The sequence below is a fragment of the Natrix helvetica genome (genome assembly GCF_964273705.1).
Source record: "Natrix helvetica genome assembly, chromosome: Z".
Classification (NCBI taxonomy): Eukaryota; Metazoa; Chordata; class Lepidosauria; order Squamata; family Natricidae; genus Natrix; species Natrix helvetica.
Window position 1 is genome coordinate 89,426,239 of NC_138554.1, and position 18,472 is coordinate 89,444,710.

Here is an 18,472-nt window from a genome sequence, read left to right on the forward strand (position 1 = left end):
CACTCACCAATTTGTAGATATTCTTGTACATATTCTCCTTCATAGTTCCTTTTTGATCAGGATATGTAATAGCTACTTGAAACATCTCTCCAAACAGAAAATTACTAATTTATTCCTACTACTGCTCTTTATCCATTACTAATTAGTAGAATATCTGCATTGTGGCACAGTATTTCAGGCTAACTCTGCTCACTGCTAGTTCAATTCCTTCGATCCTGACCAATCCTCCCATCTTTCCAAGGTCAATAAAATGGGGACCCAGATTGTTGGAAGCAATATGGTAACTCTGCTTAGAAAGGGCTGTAAAACACTATGAGATGGTATATAGGTCTAAGTGCTAATGGTAAATACTTTTATGCTGCTAAATTTGTTAACAATCTTTGGAGGGTGTCTGCATATTTTGCCATTCAAAATAACTATTGATAATTATATATATATCCTGCCGAAACGTTGCAAAGACAATCTCAACCTTACATGGGAAAAGACCCGAATACAACAAAACCAGCATATATATATAGTCGTTAAATGAGTTTTCCCCATTTTATGATCTTACTTGCCACAGTTGTTAAATGAATCACTGCAGTTGTTAAGTTAGTAACATAGTTATTAAGTGAATCTATTTTTCTCATTGATTTTACTTATAAGGTTGCAAAAAGTGATCACATGACCATCATAAATATGAACGTTACCAAGCACTCAAATTTTGATCATGTGATCATGGGAATGTTGTAATGGTCGTAAGTGTGAAAAGTGGTCACATCATATTTTCAATGCCATTGTAACTTCAGTCATTAAACAAATGGTTGTAAGTCAAGTATTACCTGTACTTGAAGTTCTGGCCCTTGCAGTGCCCCAGCAGTCATATGAATAAAATTTGGGTCTTTCGCAACCAGCTTTAATTGTGACCAATTCAAGTGCCTGCTGTCATGAGATCACAATTTGCAACATTCCCTACTGGCTTTCTACAAGTAAAATCAATGGAGAAGCTGTCAAGGAAGATTGTAAGTCAATAGGTGAGTCTTCATCCCATCTTCTCTCCACTTGCATGGACAGCACTGTCTTTCCCCTCTTCTCACATACACCTTTTGCCCTCTATTCCTGAGTTTCCTGTGATCTCCCTTATCTTACATCCTCCTTCCATGGGCTGAGGCGGATGCACCCCTTAACCTCTTTCCAAGCCTCCCTGCAATCACACATATGCATTCTACACCCTCTTTCCATGGTCTTCCTGTGACTGTATGCAAGCAGGAATCACACAATCTCCTTCATTGGTCTTCTTAAGCTTGTGCTCTATCACAGCACCCTTCTCTTTCAATCTGAGTATGTTCTCCACTAGCCCTCCCCCACCTCAATGCAGCACCTCCATGCTCTTTACCTGACACTCTCTTCAAATTATTTAACAAGTCTTGGATTAGGACAATGGCCTGGATTGTAGTTAAGCGAAGCAGTCACCTGATGTTGTGCTTTATGACCAGGTCATTTAGACATAGCAAACCCTGTTACAATTACAGTTGTAGCTTGAGGACTACCTGTAAATATCTGTAATAATTAGGCAAAATTGTTCAAAATTGTTCTTATGCTATGTAAGAAGTTCCATTTTACAAGGCTTATTTTATTTTTGTTTATTTGATTTACATTCTGCCTTTCTTAGTATTAAGTATTAATATTAAGGCAGCATATATACCAACCCAAATAGAAATTTCTGGATATCATGTTAGAAAATTAAAACGTCTAAACTATTTTATTCTAATCATTTTTATGCTATAACAATAGAGTAAGAGATAAAATTACATAAGTACTATAAATTACTAACAAGTTATATTTTCTTTCTTCCTTTTCTACACTTTTGGCTTTTTTCTTTCTTCTTTTCTATATTCTAAATATTCATTTTCATTAGTTTTTTTTTTACTAAAATCTTTATTAAAGAAATTAAAACTTAATTGTGTGTATTTTCAATACATTAAATTCTTTCTTACCTGCAGCTGCCATGTGCTCACTTGTCCTAATTGGCTGAAATCCAACAAAAGGTATCTGCATGGATAATATTAATCCAACAATGTAGAAAGTGCTATATGCTGTGAATAAAAAAGTATCAGATTACTATAAAAGAAAAAAGTTAATTTTTAAAATAGTATATTTTTAGGATTTGTCACAATATTTATTTGTATTTATTCTGTTATATAAATTTATATTATCAAATACTAACTGGTGCACTGACATTTTGGTTCTTTAATTAATTCCAATATAGAAAAGGGACTTCTAAAAGTTTGGGGCATCCTGAATATCACTGTAGCGACACATAGAGGAAGAAATGATTGGAGGCTTTTGCCCCCTGGTAGTAAATACAAGGTCTATCTGTAATATGGTCATTTTCAGCCATGATTTGATCACAGATGAGAGGAATAACTAGGCATGTATATCTGAGTCTTGGGTTGGGATTGGAGTGGCAATGACGCCTCTCTTGGAGATTTGTCCATTAAAATTCGGATATTTATCAGCCAAGAACCCTAAGAAAGGAGCAAATGGCAATGGCATTCAGGACAAGTTAATGTATGTATCAATTACAACTATTCCCAGACTGGGAAGTTTGTTCGTAGTCAATTATGCTTTACTCATTACTGAATGGACTATAGGTAGTCTTGAACTTGATCATTATTACATTGAAGTTGAGCATTATCATATTCAAAAACAAACCTAGCCACTAATATATACAGCAAATTCAAATTCAAAATATTAATTACAGTCAAAGCCAGTACAATTAAAAATACTCTAAGTGTATCTAGTTAAAAGTTTTAGAATAAAATAATGTGAAATAGCAAATAAAATCTGTGTTAAAAACATAATTTGGCAGCCTGTCAGTTGAACATATACAAAAGCTATAATGTAATATTAAATTGTAAAAGCCTATAATTATTATGTACTAAAATTCCAAAGTATAAGACACATCTAGATTTTGGGGAGGAAAACAAGGGAAAAATATCTGTCTCTGCCTCCCAGCAATTTCCCTCCTTGCAATAAACAGTACAGACAATATACACTGTTTGTAGTGTTATATTTCAGACTATATTTGTACAGATGCTGTTAAAATTGATGTACTTTCTGGAAGAATAGTTATTCTCTGCTATTTAAAAGAATAGTAATTTTTAAAACAATAGCACTGGGCCTCTTCAGATCAACCATTTATTTTAAAAAGCTTCTTCATTTTGTTAATGAATAATAACAAAACATTATTTAAAAAATAAGTCTAATAATTTAAACATTCTATAGGCATTTATAGTTGTTGACTTACCTCTTGCAGCAAACAGCCTGATTAGCAGAAGAAAAAAAATCTGCTTCGCAGCAATTTGCCTAGTGGAGCAAACTGCAAGTTTCACTTTCAATTTCTTCCGATCATCAGCTGTTTGAGGCTGCAGGGGTTGTTATAGCTTATTGAAGCTTCCGCAAGCCCCTTGCTGCAAAGCTTCCGCAAGCCCCTTGCTGTAAAGAGGTAAATTGCTAGGAGGCAGAGGCCAAAGAGTTGGGGCTGGTGGGTGGGGCTACATTCAGTGTATAAGACGCACCCTCTTTTAGGGGGGGGGGGGAGAAGATGCATCTTATAATCTGAAAAATACGGTACCTGCACTGTGAGTATGACCCGTTCATTTTTAAGCAACCATTGAATGGTTGGAATGGCCACAACACCGATTAATTATCAGGAAAATAAATTTTGTTTGAATGTCTTTATAAAGAGAGCAGTGAAGAAGAACATGTCCAGAGGTTTCAATCTCTCGAGAATCACAGACAGTCTTTCAACTAATGTTATCCCTTTATATTTGCCGTCCAGGATGGCTGAGGGTTGCACATGACATTGTGCAATGGCTGAGGGTTGCACATGACATTGTGGAAACAAAAAGGCTTTCTGAAGATTCACTATCTCTAATTGGCTAACTAACTGGCATAGGTGAGAGTGTATCTAATAGAATCAGGAATATATCTATACTTATACCTACCTATCACCTAATTTTCAGTTTGAATGAGAATTATTTCATCTTAATTTAAAGTTTGACGATTAACGTAAAGTTTGCAATTCAAAATGCAAGAGAATATAGTAACTGCAACATTGCCATCTTGTGGTGTTTAACAGTAAAAGATTTCTATGACTACTTGAATCTTTATTACAGATTTTAGTAATTAGAAAAAACAAAGAATTTGCTTCTACTTGAAAGATTAACCTTTGACTTTTACTCAAATTAGTGTTTGTTCATATTAAAATACTAATAGATTTCTTGTTTCTCTAAAGGAAGTTGCAACCTAGTCCATTTTATTCGTAAATAGTTCAAAATTCCCTTTAGTAATTATTTTTCATATGGTTCATTAAAAACTTCCATCATTTATAAGAAGTGATTACTTACAAAGGACATATCAAAACCTAACTTTAAAATCTGGGAAGTAGGGCAAAATCAGATTGTTTAATCACTGATCCTACTGTTACTTCTGTCCTCTAGTTTGTACATACTGAGCTCTTTTTAAAACACCCTTTTCTACTTGACCAAAATTTTGTTTCAGACTTATGCTAGAGGGAAAAAACAATATAAAGTGAGGAATCAGCCTTCGTGGGGTCTCTCTGAATTTTTCTATCAAATGATATTTTAATAAGTCTGGGGAAAAATTATTTCGTACATATTTTAATGTGACTTTTTCAAATATGCTTAGAACTGTACATGAAAAAAATCCAATTTTCTTAAAATAGTTGCACTTTTTTTGGAATATATAACATAGTTTTCCAAATAAATACTATTGGAAAAGTATATAGATTATGTATGAATAAAAACAAAAACAGATACAAGAATTTTTTTTAAATTCACATATTGGAAAAAATTAGAATGTTTATCTGAAAGTATAAATATTCACTAAGAATCACTAAATATTCGCTAAGTTTTGCTCTAAATTGTCACAAATGGATTCCAAACAATATCAGAAAAATTAAAAACTAAGCAAACAAATATTTCTTTTTAGGCATTTAATTAGATAAATTCCTATTTTGGTAACTCATTTAAGAAAAACATTAAACCCTCTTCATTATGTTGATGTATTTAAAAATAATACTATTGTTTAGAATGAACAATGGACCCCAAGGATAGTTGACTAAATTGCAAAATGGGCAGTGAGTCTCTCTCTCTCTGATGTAATAATTTAAATTTTACAAAATTTTAATAGTGCAAAAAGCACTTTATGAGTTACAAAGTTTAGTTAAAAATGAAAATTCCCCATAGAAAGTTTTGCATAATTAGCAGTACAGTCCCAAACCTTGGTTCATCAATTAATGGAGTCTTTACTGACAATACCTATATTTCTCTATGATTTTCTACACTCTATAACACGGGTGTTAAACCCACAGTGTCACGTTGCCATCACGTGATTTTTTTCGCCATTCGCAGAGCTGAAGTGGGCATGGCCTGTGTGTGACACATCAGTTTCTGCAGATACATTTCTACAAAAGTGTAAACCATCAAACACAGTCTCGGATACACATATCCATATGCAGTAAGGAAAAAAGTCTGAGAGCTACAAAGAAAACCATGTTCTTTTTCTTGCACTTTTGTTGTGTTAATAGGTCACTATATGGTTCAATAATGTTATATATTCTCACACTTCAATATCCAAGGTTTCCCCATTTCTGTGAGTTTTCAAGTATATAACCTGGATGCATAATGAAAATTGAATGTACCAAGATTATTGCCATATTGACAATGAAAGTATTGGGGCGGGGGGAATATATAAGGGCAAGCTAAAAATTAAGTCATTGGGCGTGTTCTCCTGAACTACACATACATAAAGGAAATAAAACTCATATGATTTTAATTTAACTACAACTTTCAAAATATTTTTTAAAAAGTTAAAACATAAAGAAGTGAAAATTATAATTCCATTACAAGATGTAAGTATTTAATAGTATCTACTATTTGTTGGCAATACTATTTCATTGGAATTACAGCCTCCTGATTTTATCTCTTCCTCAGCTCTACCTATATCCAGGTTTTATCCATCTTCTCTTTCTTTACAGTGCAGCTATCCCTTCCCTTCATCCTATTTTGAAGGTGGTTTTTTTTGGGTTGTTTCTTCTATAAGGAGATGATCATATTTAAAAGTCTTTGCCTCCGTGTGCCCATATGTTTGTTGAGAGAGCACATATTCATATATGTATTTAAGGCATTTATAAATTGAATTTTATTGGCAATTAATTTTAATCAGTAGTTAATTTTTAACGTTAATGCTCATTTTGTTCTAACCTCTATTTATTTTTAGTACGTGACTTAGGGCAGACACACAAACACATAACAATATTATATATACACATTTCTATGGAATGTGTGAGTGGGAAAATTCCAGGATCAGTTTCATCTGAGTTGGCATTCTTAGATTGACAAAGTATAAAAGCTGGGCATTCTGCAGAAATTTTGTGTTAATTGTTTTCAATGGGTTTTGCAGGTGAATGTTTAACTTTAAATCACCAATTATATTCCATTAGGCTAATGGAATACATCAACAATTTTTATATAAACACATTGCAAAGAATATAGAAACATTAGTCACTCACCGATTCCAGCAAAACAAAGGGTACAGCCTCCTGGTTTCAATAACATAATACATATTGCTGTATTATGTTACTGAATCCAATATTTAGAGTTAAATCCATGAAAATAATTGTTATATTTGGAAAAAAATAGCTAAGAAGTTTAGAATAAAACAATTGTATAATTTTTCCTTTCAGTATGGAAATTTCCATGATTATATAACTAGAAAAGAATATTTCATTACTAGCTGATACGATTGAACCTATAAATTATCTCTATGAGTGTAGCCCTGACAGACTATTTGCAGGATGGCATCTGTTGCTTTAGGAATCCATACCTTGGGTTATATATCCCATTTCCCCAAAAATAAGATATATCCCAAAGATAAGCCCTACTTAAGAGTCTGCCCATTCTGACTTGTTGCTTGTGGTGTCATAGCCATGAGGCAAGGCAGGGGAGCTGTGGAGTTACCACACATGTCCCACATTGGCTTATCTCAGGGAACCACAGCCAGGCAGACACCTGTCTCACAGTGGCAGCACTAGCAGTCATGTGCAGGAACTCCTATGGCTGCTGGCCCACTTCTTCTGCTTGCTCGGGGCCACAATGGAACTGGAGGCCAAGTGGTGTGTTGGTGCTGTGTCTGCAAAGTGACGCAGGTGTTGGGGTTTGGACGGCCTGGTTGTGGGGGCCCTGATGTAAGCCGGTGCAAGGGATGTGGGGCAGCTCCACTCACCGCTTCACAGTGGCGGCACTCCTCCCCTGCTGTGAGCAAGCAGAAGAAGTGGGCCTCTCGTACATGGGGGAAAAAAAGACACTCCTCAAAAATAAGCCCAAGTGCTTATTTAGGAGCCCAAAAGAAAATAAGACCCAATCTTATTTTGGGGGAAATATGGATACCATTAAGAAAACTTGAGCCAAATAGCAGAAATAATTGTTTAGATATACTAGGACACTATCTGAGGTATGGATGGAATAATTTCATGTGGTATGATAAAAAAAAGTTAATGTAGATTTTAAAAATTATTATGGTATGTATGCCATATTAAGAATATGGGACAGATATAAATCCAGACTGTGCCCCCATATATCCTTGTTGGCTCCAGCACACAAGGCACTTTATAAAAAGGAAACAGGGAGCAAAGAGAAATGTTTAAAATATCAAGACCTGGTAGTAACAGAACATGGGAGATTTTAAGATGCAGTTGACTCCGAAGGGATTTAATTTTGAATGGTTTTCATATTCAGGTAATCCAATTCATGGAACAGGTAAATCAAAATTGAATTATGTACAAATGAAGAACGTGTGACTGCTAAAATGTATAAACTCTTGCTGATATTTGAAATGGGAAAGCTAATGTTAAAAATTGCACGATAAAATGGGCTAAATTTTTTAGTTATAATATACAGGGAGACCAATCAGAGAAAATATGGTTAATAGAACTAAAGTTATATTATGTTATAATTTAGGCAAGAGTTTCTATGGTATAAAATGAACTACCACTAATATATATTGTTATATCACCAGAGATATCATTTAGGAACTTTTAGTTAACTTTGGAAAGCAAAAAATACATATGACTTAATGAATTTGAAAAAAATAATATTCAGATGAAAGCAGAGATTTATTTTATTGGGACTTATGAACAGCCAACTAGAAAAGATTTATGGAAGATAAGTTTAAGATATGAAATTGTAGTGAGATTTTATATGTAAAAAAATTGTAATATCCACAATGGAGTAATGGATTATAAAGATTGCAAAATTTGCAGCAATGGCCAAATATCTTCTTTTTCTAAATGGTCTTCTTATATTTTTATGTTACTCTTTTATTTAATAAACATTTTATTTTAAAAGAATTGTTGTTCTGTGATTAATATATGCAAATGTGTTTAAATCACAGACATTTAAAACACTAGTAAAGCTGAAATGAAAAATCACTTGTCACCCAATATCATATTGAAATACTCACCTATATAGACTCTCCTGCTGTATCTTTGCATTAACAATAACACAAATACATGCAGTGGAATAAGGTTGATGATGAAAACATAACCACCCCATGCAGAAACCTGTGAAAAATATAGTAAGCATTAAGATTTAGTTCATGTTTACCATGTTAGCTTGATAAACATGAATCACTGACAATTGAAAATTCAAGCTATATATAATGAAAAGGTATTTTGAACCACAGGAAGAATTTATAAATTGAAGAACTTCCAGCAGAAAACAGATTAAGTAATATATAAAATAGGTTAGTATAAAAGTATTACATAAAATGATATATTTCAATCTTCTGACACAGTTTTTATTCTATTCTGTGTGCAGTTTACAGCACTCTATAAATTCAATTAATACTGGTTCATCAAGAAATTCCGGATGTTATCATTTTTATGTTTATCTTTTGTTTCCAAAATATTCTGGAATAAAATTCTCCTTTTTACTACAGTGCCAATTTTCTGTAAGATAGCAACAATATTATTACAACAGGACACAAAGAGATGGGATAAGCATGACTAGCTTGACTAAAAACATACCTTTTCAGACTGAGAAGTAACTCCAATTATTTATTCCAGTTACTATAAGAACAAGTTTATACCTACTTGCTTTTATTTTATCTCTATTAGCATTATTATGCCTTGTTAAATTATATATTTCCTAGCATCTCCCACTATAGAAAAACAGTGATCTCTTGCAACTGAAATGCCAGCAAAGCAATTTTAAGAAAAAATAAATGCCAATATTTATTAGCATTTTTATTAAAATTATTTATTACCATAATGATTTTTATTTGAAATACTTCTGATGTATAATCAGTGAAACAGTTTAACAGCAGCACTTATAGCAATTGCTCTGGTAAGCTTGCTGTAAATCAGTGGTTCTCAACCAGTGGTCACAGGGGATCCACGAACCCTTGAAGAATACTTATCATTTAAATCTTAAGTTATGTTTTAGGGGTCCATGACCATAAAAGGTATTTAAAAGGGATCTGTAGTGAAAAAAAATGATAACTACAGTTTAAAATATTTACAATGTTTCTAAAGTTCACTGAAGCTTTTTTACTATATCTTAATAGTGTAGGTTCAGTATTTCTTGTAATATAGAACAGTATGACTTTAATGAAATAGCTATGGAAAAAGAATTGAAATCTTTCTCCCTTTAATAATTCAACACATGTAATTAACAAGTCAAAGGGGATGAAAGTGGTTACAAATACTAAATTATTATCAATTCCCTGTTGACCCTTGTTTAATAATTTTCTAAAATTCCTGAAGAAAATCAGTTGTTATGAGTAAGATCATCTCACTGTTTGTTTTACTACTGGTCAACCCAACTACGGAGACTTGTCACTAATTAATTTGCAGAGACCTTATTAAAACTTATTTCACATTTCTGCTGAGAATGCTAACTCAGATATACAAGAACAGTCACAATAACATAGAAGCATATCAATTTTCTAAACTGAAGTTGTTTTTCAGAACTGATGTGTCCATTTATGCTATCATTAGTCTACTTTATACCTTAAATACGTCTGCCCTCTACAAAGCCGACTGGTGAAGAGGAAAAGAAGAAAATAGTATTGCTTGCTTTTTAATTTTTATCTTGCTCAGAACTGTCATGCAGCTTCTAACATATGTTGGAAAGAATAAGGGGAAAAAAAACCTGGTGGGAGGAGCCAAAGTCTTGATGAGACAATGTGCGATCTCAATGCTCTGAGTGCCGCTGGGTGGTCCAAATGGACCTAAACTGTACCGCAGAGACGGTGAACAGGAAGAATATGTCTTGCTGACCTCAGGGACATCGCAAAGTCCCTGATTGATCCAAGAGAAGTTCTTCAAGCCGGTGACAAAAAATCCAGCCATTTGGCTGATGAAGTCGGGGCGGCTCCAAAATGAAAGGATATGGAAAGAGAAAGTGTTTCCAGCTGATGAGGAATTTTTACTGTTTTAAAAGTGACTGCCTATAAAAAACTTAAAATTAATTTAAATTGGAGAACAGAGGAAATAAGCAGCGGCGGAATTAAATTTGGAATGGTTTTGGACAGTGGGTTATCTTACTTTTTAAATGCTATCTTCACGGATGGAATTTATGCAAGCCTTTTAAAACGAATGGATTAAGTTTTCTTCTATTTTTTTTCTTTTACTATTCTTTGTCATCTATGGACTAAAATTCTCCTCCTTCATTACTGTTGGTGTTTTTCTAACTCATTTAAAAATATGACTTTTTAAAACTTGAAATACAAAAAGATACAAAAAGAAACAAAGAAAATTGCAACATTGCAACAATAACACTGCTACTCGGAGGCTGGAGGTTGGTGTATTGGAAACGAAACACTTTCATTTTTTTTCACTGATTATCCTGGCTTGGCACTTCAAGGTCTCACTGCTTGTTTATTGAGAGTGGTAAGAAGAAAAGCCCACAGATGTTCCTTTGAAGTATATTTTTAACCAGAGAAAGGTGAAAATGAAATGTTATTGTGAATCTATGCTTAATCCTGTTAAAACCTTCTAAGATAGAGCAGCAGTGTTTGTTAGCTGGAGATAATGGCACAATTTCAACAGCAGAAAGAAGTTTTAAGTCTGCAAAAGATATTCTCAGAAATACAGAAATTATCAGATACACGTGAGAGGATAGAGAAGTTGGAAGACTTAGTGCATCTAACAGCAAAATATGATGAAGAAGTTGAAGATATTTATCAAATGGAAAAAGTGGCGGTTAAAATCCTAAAAATCGAAGAGGAAAATGAATATAAAGAAATTAAAATTGCTGATTTTTATGGTGATTGGTTTGTCTCTGAAAAGGAAAAGGAATACTGAAAGAGGAATTAAATGGAGGGGAAATCTACCCCAGATGGCAAGATACAGAAGAGAAAACAAAAGAATTTATGGATTTAAAGAGAGAATTTTTATTAGCAATAACATTGATAATACTACTGACAATCAAAGATAAGCTGATTAAGGAAACAGAAGGGCATCAAAATTACATGAGAGATTTTATAAGCAAAGAGTTGCTAAGAGGAGTCCATACAAAGTTGATTAAGGAGATGATTAGAGGACTGACACCACAAATGGCATAAGATATGAGACTGTTTTGCTACTGGAAAGATACAGGTTGATAGATGGAAGAGTATAATTTAAAACTAGTTAACTTAGTGAAATTTAGTGACAATAGATATAGTTAAATAAATAATTGATAATGATAATAATGTATACAATGTGTAGTGTTATGATAAGTAATAATTGGATATGAATATTGAATGGTACCCATGAAAGGAAGATTAGAAATCCTTTTGGATTATATATAAAGGTTGATAAAAAACAATTAAGTTAGAGTCAGTTGTCTTGATTATTAGGGGGAAAAATGATATGATACAGGATATAGTCAAATAAAGAAGGGATAATGATAACATATGTATGTATGTATGTATGTATGTATGTATGTATGTATGTATGTGTACAACATAAGGAAATGGGATGCAAATTGTAAACAGTGATTTGGAAAGAAGGATTAGAAAACTTGGTTATTAAATATTATGGATGTTTAACTAGAATAGGACATAAGGATTCAGTGTTATTGGAGGATTTTAGAAATAGTAAGTGAAATGCCAGTATGTGGTTATGTATTAAATCTTGGTATATTTAATGATGAAGGACGTTTAAACAATTATAGTCAAATGAAAATGGAGGCATGATGATGGTAACATGCATAAATATCTGAGTTAAAATACTTGAGTTAATAGGAATTATGTTTGTTGACTGTGCAAGACTGTACGTCTTTTTGTAACCAACTAATACACTTTCTACAGTATATAAAGGATATGTTGTGTATTTTGAAAATTAAAAATAAAATAAAAACTTTCATTAAAAAAAATGAAAAAAAAACCCCTAATCTCTGCATTATGTAGGCTGTTCCAATTTATCATAAGAAGTGTTTAAAGCAGGGATTAGCTTGCTCTCCCGCCTGCAGAGTGCTTAGATCTGGGCTGTGGGGCTGGTCTGGAAATAGCAAAGGACTGGCTTGCGGTGCCGCTGCTAGCTGCTCCCCTAGCAGCCTGTTTTTTACCTGGATGGCTTCCTGCAGCATTCTGCTGGCCAAAACACACCGCAGGGGCCTCCTGAGATCTCCCCAGGCCCATTGCTGGCCAAAATGGAGTCTCCATAGGCCGGATCCAGCTCTTTGAGACTCCATTTGAGCCTCTGGAGGCCTATCCAGGCCTGCTACAGGCTGAAATGGAGCCTCCGTGGGCCACATCCAGCCCTCCCCATCCTATTTCCCATGGCTTTACTATATTTACTTTTCAAACAGCTCCAGAAGAGGCTGTCCCATGTGGCAGAGAAGCCAAAGTCTTTTATTCAGAAGCCCGTGAAGCTGTAAGAACTTGAGATGTAAGGAAAACAACTTTTCCCACCTGAATAAAAGACCAGCTTCTCTGCCATGAAGGCTTAGTTTGGGCTCAATCTAGTAGGCAACGAGCAGCCTCCTGCTTGCTGCTGACTGGCTAGTTCGAAAGAGCAGCTTCAGGAATTGGGGCGTGGCAGCCAATCAACAAGGGGCTTGCAGTTCAGCCTGATGAGACAATGCTCCTTGTTGATTGGATGCTGCTGCTGCCTTAATCCCTGAAGCAGGAGACCTTTTCTACTGCCAGAAGCCTACTGGCCTCAACACAAAGTCTTTTACTCAGAAGCTGGCAAAAAATGTTTTCCTTAACAGTTCATGTTCTTACAGCTTCACCATCATCTGAATAAAACACATTAGCTTCTCTACCAGTGGGTCAGCCTCTTCTGGAGCTTTGGAGATCTTCAAAAAGTAAGTAATCCATGGGAAATGGGGTGGAGAGGAGTAAGTGGAATCTGGGACACTAGCAAAGCAGGCCCAATCTGTGGGGACTTGGAGGGGCAGAATGGGGTGGGTGGGTGGAAGCAATTGTGGAGAACCCAGGAGAGCATGAGGTATCTCAGTGGATTGGGGAGGCCTTGGGTGGCCTGCTGCAGCACTAGGCCCCATAGGCTCTTCCCCACTCTGAGATACCTCATGTGCATTTAATGACCTGTGCATTTGATTAACAAATGCATTGGAGAAAACAGGGAGTGATCATGTTAATTTAACATGATTCAATCAAATGAATCCTTGGGTTACAAATGTAATTGGCAGGCTTTATTACATTCACAACTGGAGAATTACCTGTATGAGAGTGATGGAAGGTCTCAGGGAAGTCCTGCCTTAGCACTTGGCCATCACAGATGCTCCTACCAAGTCCCATGCTATGCCCACGTCCCCTGGGCATGCCCCACCCCCTCCCTCTGAGGTCGAATGCAACCCGATGCAGCCCTCAATTAAATCAAGTTTGACACCCCTTGTTTACAGCATTCAGTTTCAAATTAAATGAAATCTAATACTTAATTTATTCATAAAACAGTGCCTAATTAAAATATGACCATTATACAAGTGGTACTCTACCACTTACCATGTAGAAGTAGGATAAACAGCAGCAAATGGTCCAGAAAACAGATCCAGTTTTCACTGACTTCACCTAAGAAAGTTGTCCGAGTGTTAATTATAACAGAAAAGACAAATCATGCAAATATAAAATATTCTATTTGAATGTTTTTTAGAATTTACCATTTTTGCTAGATCAGAAAAAGACGTTATCAAATTAACTGATCATGCAACAAAAATATTTGAACCGTATCTTAAAGATATGTATTCATTCATTTTATTTTGAAAGAAAAAGCAATGGCAGTAGAAAACCTGTATTAGCTATATTTATATCTACGGAGTTTTAGAACAAATTGAAACTATTGTGCATATTCAAATTTTAAGAAGAGTAAGCAGAATTTATATAATAGTACTTACCCACAAATAATATGTGAACTGCAGTGCAAATATAGCTATCCCTTCATTGTCAAAAGATCCTGCAACTGATCGTGATATGTAACCTGGTACAATAGCAATAAAACAGGCAGCTAGAAGCCCTGCACCCTGGTTCCACAATTCTCTGGTAAGCAGGAAAGTAGAAATTGATGTAAGGCCACTAAAAACAGGTGCAAGGAACACACATACATCTCTTATGTGGACAGTTATATTCAGCATATTCAAAATCCAATGTATAAGGCCAGCTGTCACCATCAGTCCTGGGTACACCTATAAAAGGATGAAAAATTTTTTAACTACTCCGTTTCCCCCAAAATAAGCCCTAGCACAATTTTTGCTTGTCTAATATAAGCCCCGCCCCAAAAATAAGCCCTACTTAGGTGCCTGCACAGCTGGCTACCGTCCCCTTCTGTCTGATTGCCACCGACATGAGGTGAGATAAGGGGGTTGGAGCCCCATACTGGCTTACCTCAGGGTCCTCACAGGCAGGCAATCCAAGCCCCAATATCTGCCTTGCAGCGGCAGCACCCACATGCAGTAGGAGCCCACATATCCACTGGTCCACTTTTGTTTGCTTGTGGCCGCAGTGGAGGGGGCTGAGCGGTCAGCTGCGGCCATGAAACAAAGCAGGTGTTGGGGTGTGGTTGGCCTGGCTGTTGGAGCCCTGAGGTAAGCTGATGTGGGATGTGTGGGATAGCTCCACACCTTGTTTCATGGTAAAGGCACTGGCATGCTGCATGGCCTCCTGCCCCGCCATGAGCAAGCAGAAGTGGGCCTGCTGTACATGGGGGAGAGGGGGAGGAGGAGGAGGAGAATAGGACAACCCCAAAAATAAGCCCTAGTTCTTATTTTGGGGCCCAAAAGAAAATAAGACCAGGTTTTATTTTCAGGGACACACAGGTATATTGTAATACATGCATACTCACAAATGACAAGAAACAGGAAACTTCTTCAAATAGTAATAACACAAACACACATTCTCACACATTATAAAAACATGAAACTCCTTTAAATAATTTTATCAACCCGTGTATATAATTGAAATCAAACATCTTGTTTAGAACTATAGCAAAACAATGTAAAGAGCAAGACTCAATTTTTTTTAAAGCTGTATTATTCTCAATATCAAGAACATAAACCATGCTAACTTTATGTCTAGATTAAAGAAAATTGTCTATTAAGAAAACTTTCCCCCCAGTTTCTTCTATAAATATATTTAGAAGTTCAAATGGGCATTAGCTAAATTCTAGATAAAAGCATACAGAAAAAACTTAGCTTACTTGGCAGCAAAGAAAAGGTTAAGGATCCATGGCAAGTTAGATATTTCAACTGGCTGATGAAATATCTCTAAAGTAAGGAGAGATGAGAGGAGCGCCCATTTATGCTCTGGATAGCTGCTCCTCATAAGCAAAGTAGAGTAAACGAGCTTGTGATTGAATGAGACCTGTGGAGCCATGGGGATTATCAATGGGACGTCCCCTAAACTATTGCTATGCGGCCTTTATGGACATATGATGGCAAAAACCTTACTTTCTGAAACACATTTGCATATTTATTTTGCAATTGGAGAGAGAAATTCCAAATGACAGAGAAGAACAAAGATTCTCAGTGAGTTGTCTTCTTTTTGAAATTAAGAAAAGCCTCTTAAACAATTTTAACTTAAAAGCAAAAAACAAGATTGTGATTCAAGAAAGTTTTAAATGAACGAGACAGTAATTTTACAAAACAAAATATTTTTTTTTGAATGAAAGTGCTTTTCAAAATCATAGCGTTAATTAGACAAAGAGACTAGGCCTTTATGTGAATGATTGTTTATTATTAAAGAAAGTAGATAATTGGTGGATTTTCCAAAATAAGATGACAAGGATAATAGGAGCCAGGCTGTATGAATAAAACTACAGAGAGATAACTGGGACAAAGTATTAAAAATAGAGAAAAGCAAAACAGACAAAAAATGAAAGCCTTTCACTTTATTGTAGTAATTGACATATTTTCACTTTCTCATAATGGCAAACACAAGGAAAGCTGCAAGATTAGAAGGAAGGAGAAATGACAGGTAAGGGCATTTCACTAGATTTATTGCAGAGAATTTTTGAGGCATTTGGTTAAAAAATGACTGCACCAGTTGCCAAAAGTTTTAAAGCTTTTAAAAAGAAAAAAGGATGCGCTAGAGAAAAAAGGAAAGGATATGAAAGAAGTGAAGAAGACAGAAGAATCGGTAGAAAATTGGCTGAAGATCTAAAGCAAATTATTGACAAAGTACAAGTTTTGGAAAGTAAGTGAGAAGTTATAAATAGATGGAGAACAATTTGGATTTCTTGGCATTATTGGAATTGAAAGAGGAAAAATTATTTAATATTTACAGCAATTCAGAAGTATATGGAGATGTTCTGTCCCGTGATTCTAATAAATATGCAGACACAGGCTTGGCTGTGTGCCACGACTAATTACAGAGATAAAACCACCCCTTGGATAGGAGCCTAGAACACTATCTTTAAGAAACCAAGATTAGATTTACGGAATGCTTTCTCAACGGCTAGTAAAATGGACTGTTGTTTCCTGCAGATTCCCCTCCCGTCGCTACAACTCTTTGGGAGGAGCTACAACCTTAGCCAGCTGTCCCTACTTTCTTCTATGATGTCTTCTTCGCAGCTGTTCCTTTCTCCTTTCAGCTCAGATTTGTTTTCTCATTTTGTCTCTCATAGTTGAGATCTACCTATGATGCCAATTACAGGCCTCTCTCATCTTTTTAAGTGGGATAACTTGCACAATTGGTGGCTGACTAAATACTTTTTTGCCCCACTGTAGGGGGGGGGAGGAATAACCCAATCTTGGAGGGTACCTAGTTCTGATTGGCAGAGAAGGTAAAGAAGGCAAAATGGGCTGTGGGGACCCCGAGTGGCCCATTTTCAGTCTACAGCCAAAAGTGGGCTGTGGGGGGCTCGCAAGGCCTGTTTTCAGCCAGCAATGCTGTAGAAGTGCATGGAGGCCAAAAATGGACCTCACAGAGGCCTCCCAGCAGCTCTTTTTTGGCCGGCAGAGTGCTCTAGGAGGCTGTGGAAGCTGGCAGAGTGCTTCAGGAGGCCATGGAGACTGAAAATGGGCTGCGGGGACGCACACAGGCTCCTCGCGGCCTATTTTGGCTGGCAGAGGCACTGCGGTCCAATCCTTTGATATTTCAAGCCTGGCCCCACAGGCCAGATCTAAACAGCCCGCAGGCTTTGAGTTTCACACCGTTGACCTACATGATCTATCTACAGGTTGTCTGAGACTTACAACCAGAATTGAGCCCAAAATTTCTGCTGAGGTGGAACATTTGTTAAGTGAATTTTCCCCAATTTTACAACTTTCCTTGCCACAGTTGTTAAGTGAATCACTAAAATTGTTAAGTTGGTAACACAATTGTTAAGTGAATCTGGCTTCCTCATTGACTGTTTCAGAAGGTTGCAAAAACTAATTATGTGACTCCAGGACACCGCAACCGTCATAAATATGAGTCAATTTCCAAGCATCTGAATTTTGATCACGTAATCATGGGGATGCTGCAACAGTCCTAAGGATTTTCAATCTTGTTATAACATTGAACTCTCACTAAATAAACTGTTCTAAATGAAGGACTACCTGTATCTATCAGATTATATTAAGATATTTATCTGAATTCTCTCCAAAAAAAAATTCATGATATAAAAAAATAAAGAATTTTTTGAATATTGTGAAATCCATAAAAGGATTCCTTTTATAGTATTGGAATTTTGTGAAATATGTTAGTGAAGTAGTGATTACTATTAGTATATGTAGTTTTCATTTTGTGAATGTTCATAGTGCGGTGATTTCTGTGCATTTCTGACCACATATCTACAGAAAACTGAAATAAGATCATAAGCACAGTCACAATTTCACTTGGTAACCATTTTGCTTAGAGACTGAGTTGGAGATCCCAACTGTGGTTGCTAAACAAGGATTATTTCTATATTACTATTCACTCTGAAAAATAGTATACTTCTTCCATTTGATATGATTGGTCTTTTCCATAGAGCGTGCAACTT

The 18,472-nt window shown here is 35.6% G+C and overlaps 1 protein-coding gene across 1 annotated transcript in view; it reads right to left on the reverse strand.

The window, feature by feature from the left end:
* STT3B (STT3 oligosaccharyltransferase complex catalytic subunit B) overlaps nucleotides 1–18,472 on the reverse strand; it is a 59,265-nt gene that overhangs the window by 16,614 nt on the left and 24,179 nt on the right. Inside the window, exons 3-6 of the mRNA XM_081971299.1 lie at nucleotides 14,409–14,696; nucleotides 14,020–14,085; nucleotides 8,527–8,626; nucleotides 1,977–2,075 (exon numbers count right to left, since the gene is read on the reverse strand). Of these exons, the coding sequence (XP_081827425.1) occupies nucleotides 1,977–2,075; nucleotides 8,527–8,626; nucleotides 14,020–14,085; nucleotides 14,409–14,696 (553 nt within the window). The remainder of the gene's footprint in view (nucleotides 1–1,976; nucleotides 2,076–8,526; nucleotides 8,627–14,019; nucleotides 14,086–14,408; nucleotides 14,697–18,472) is intronic.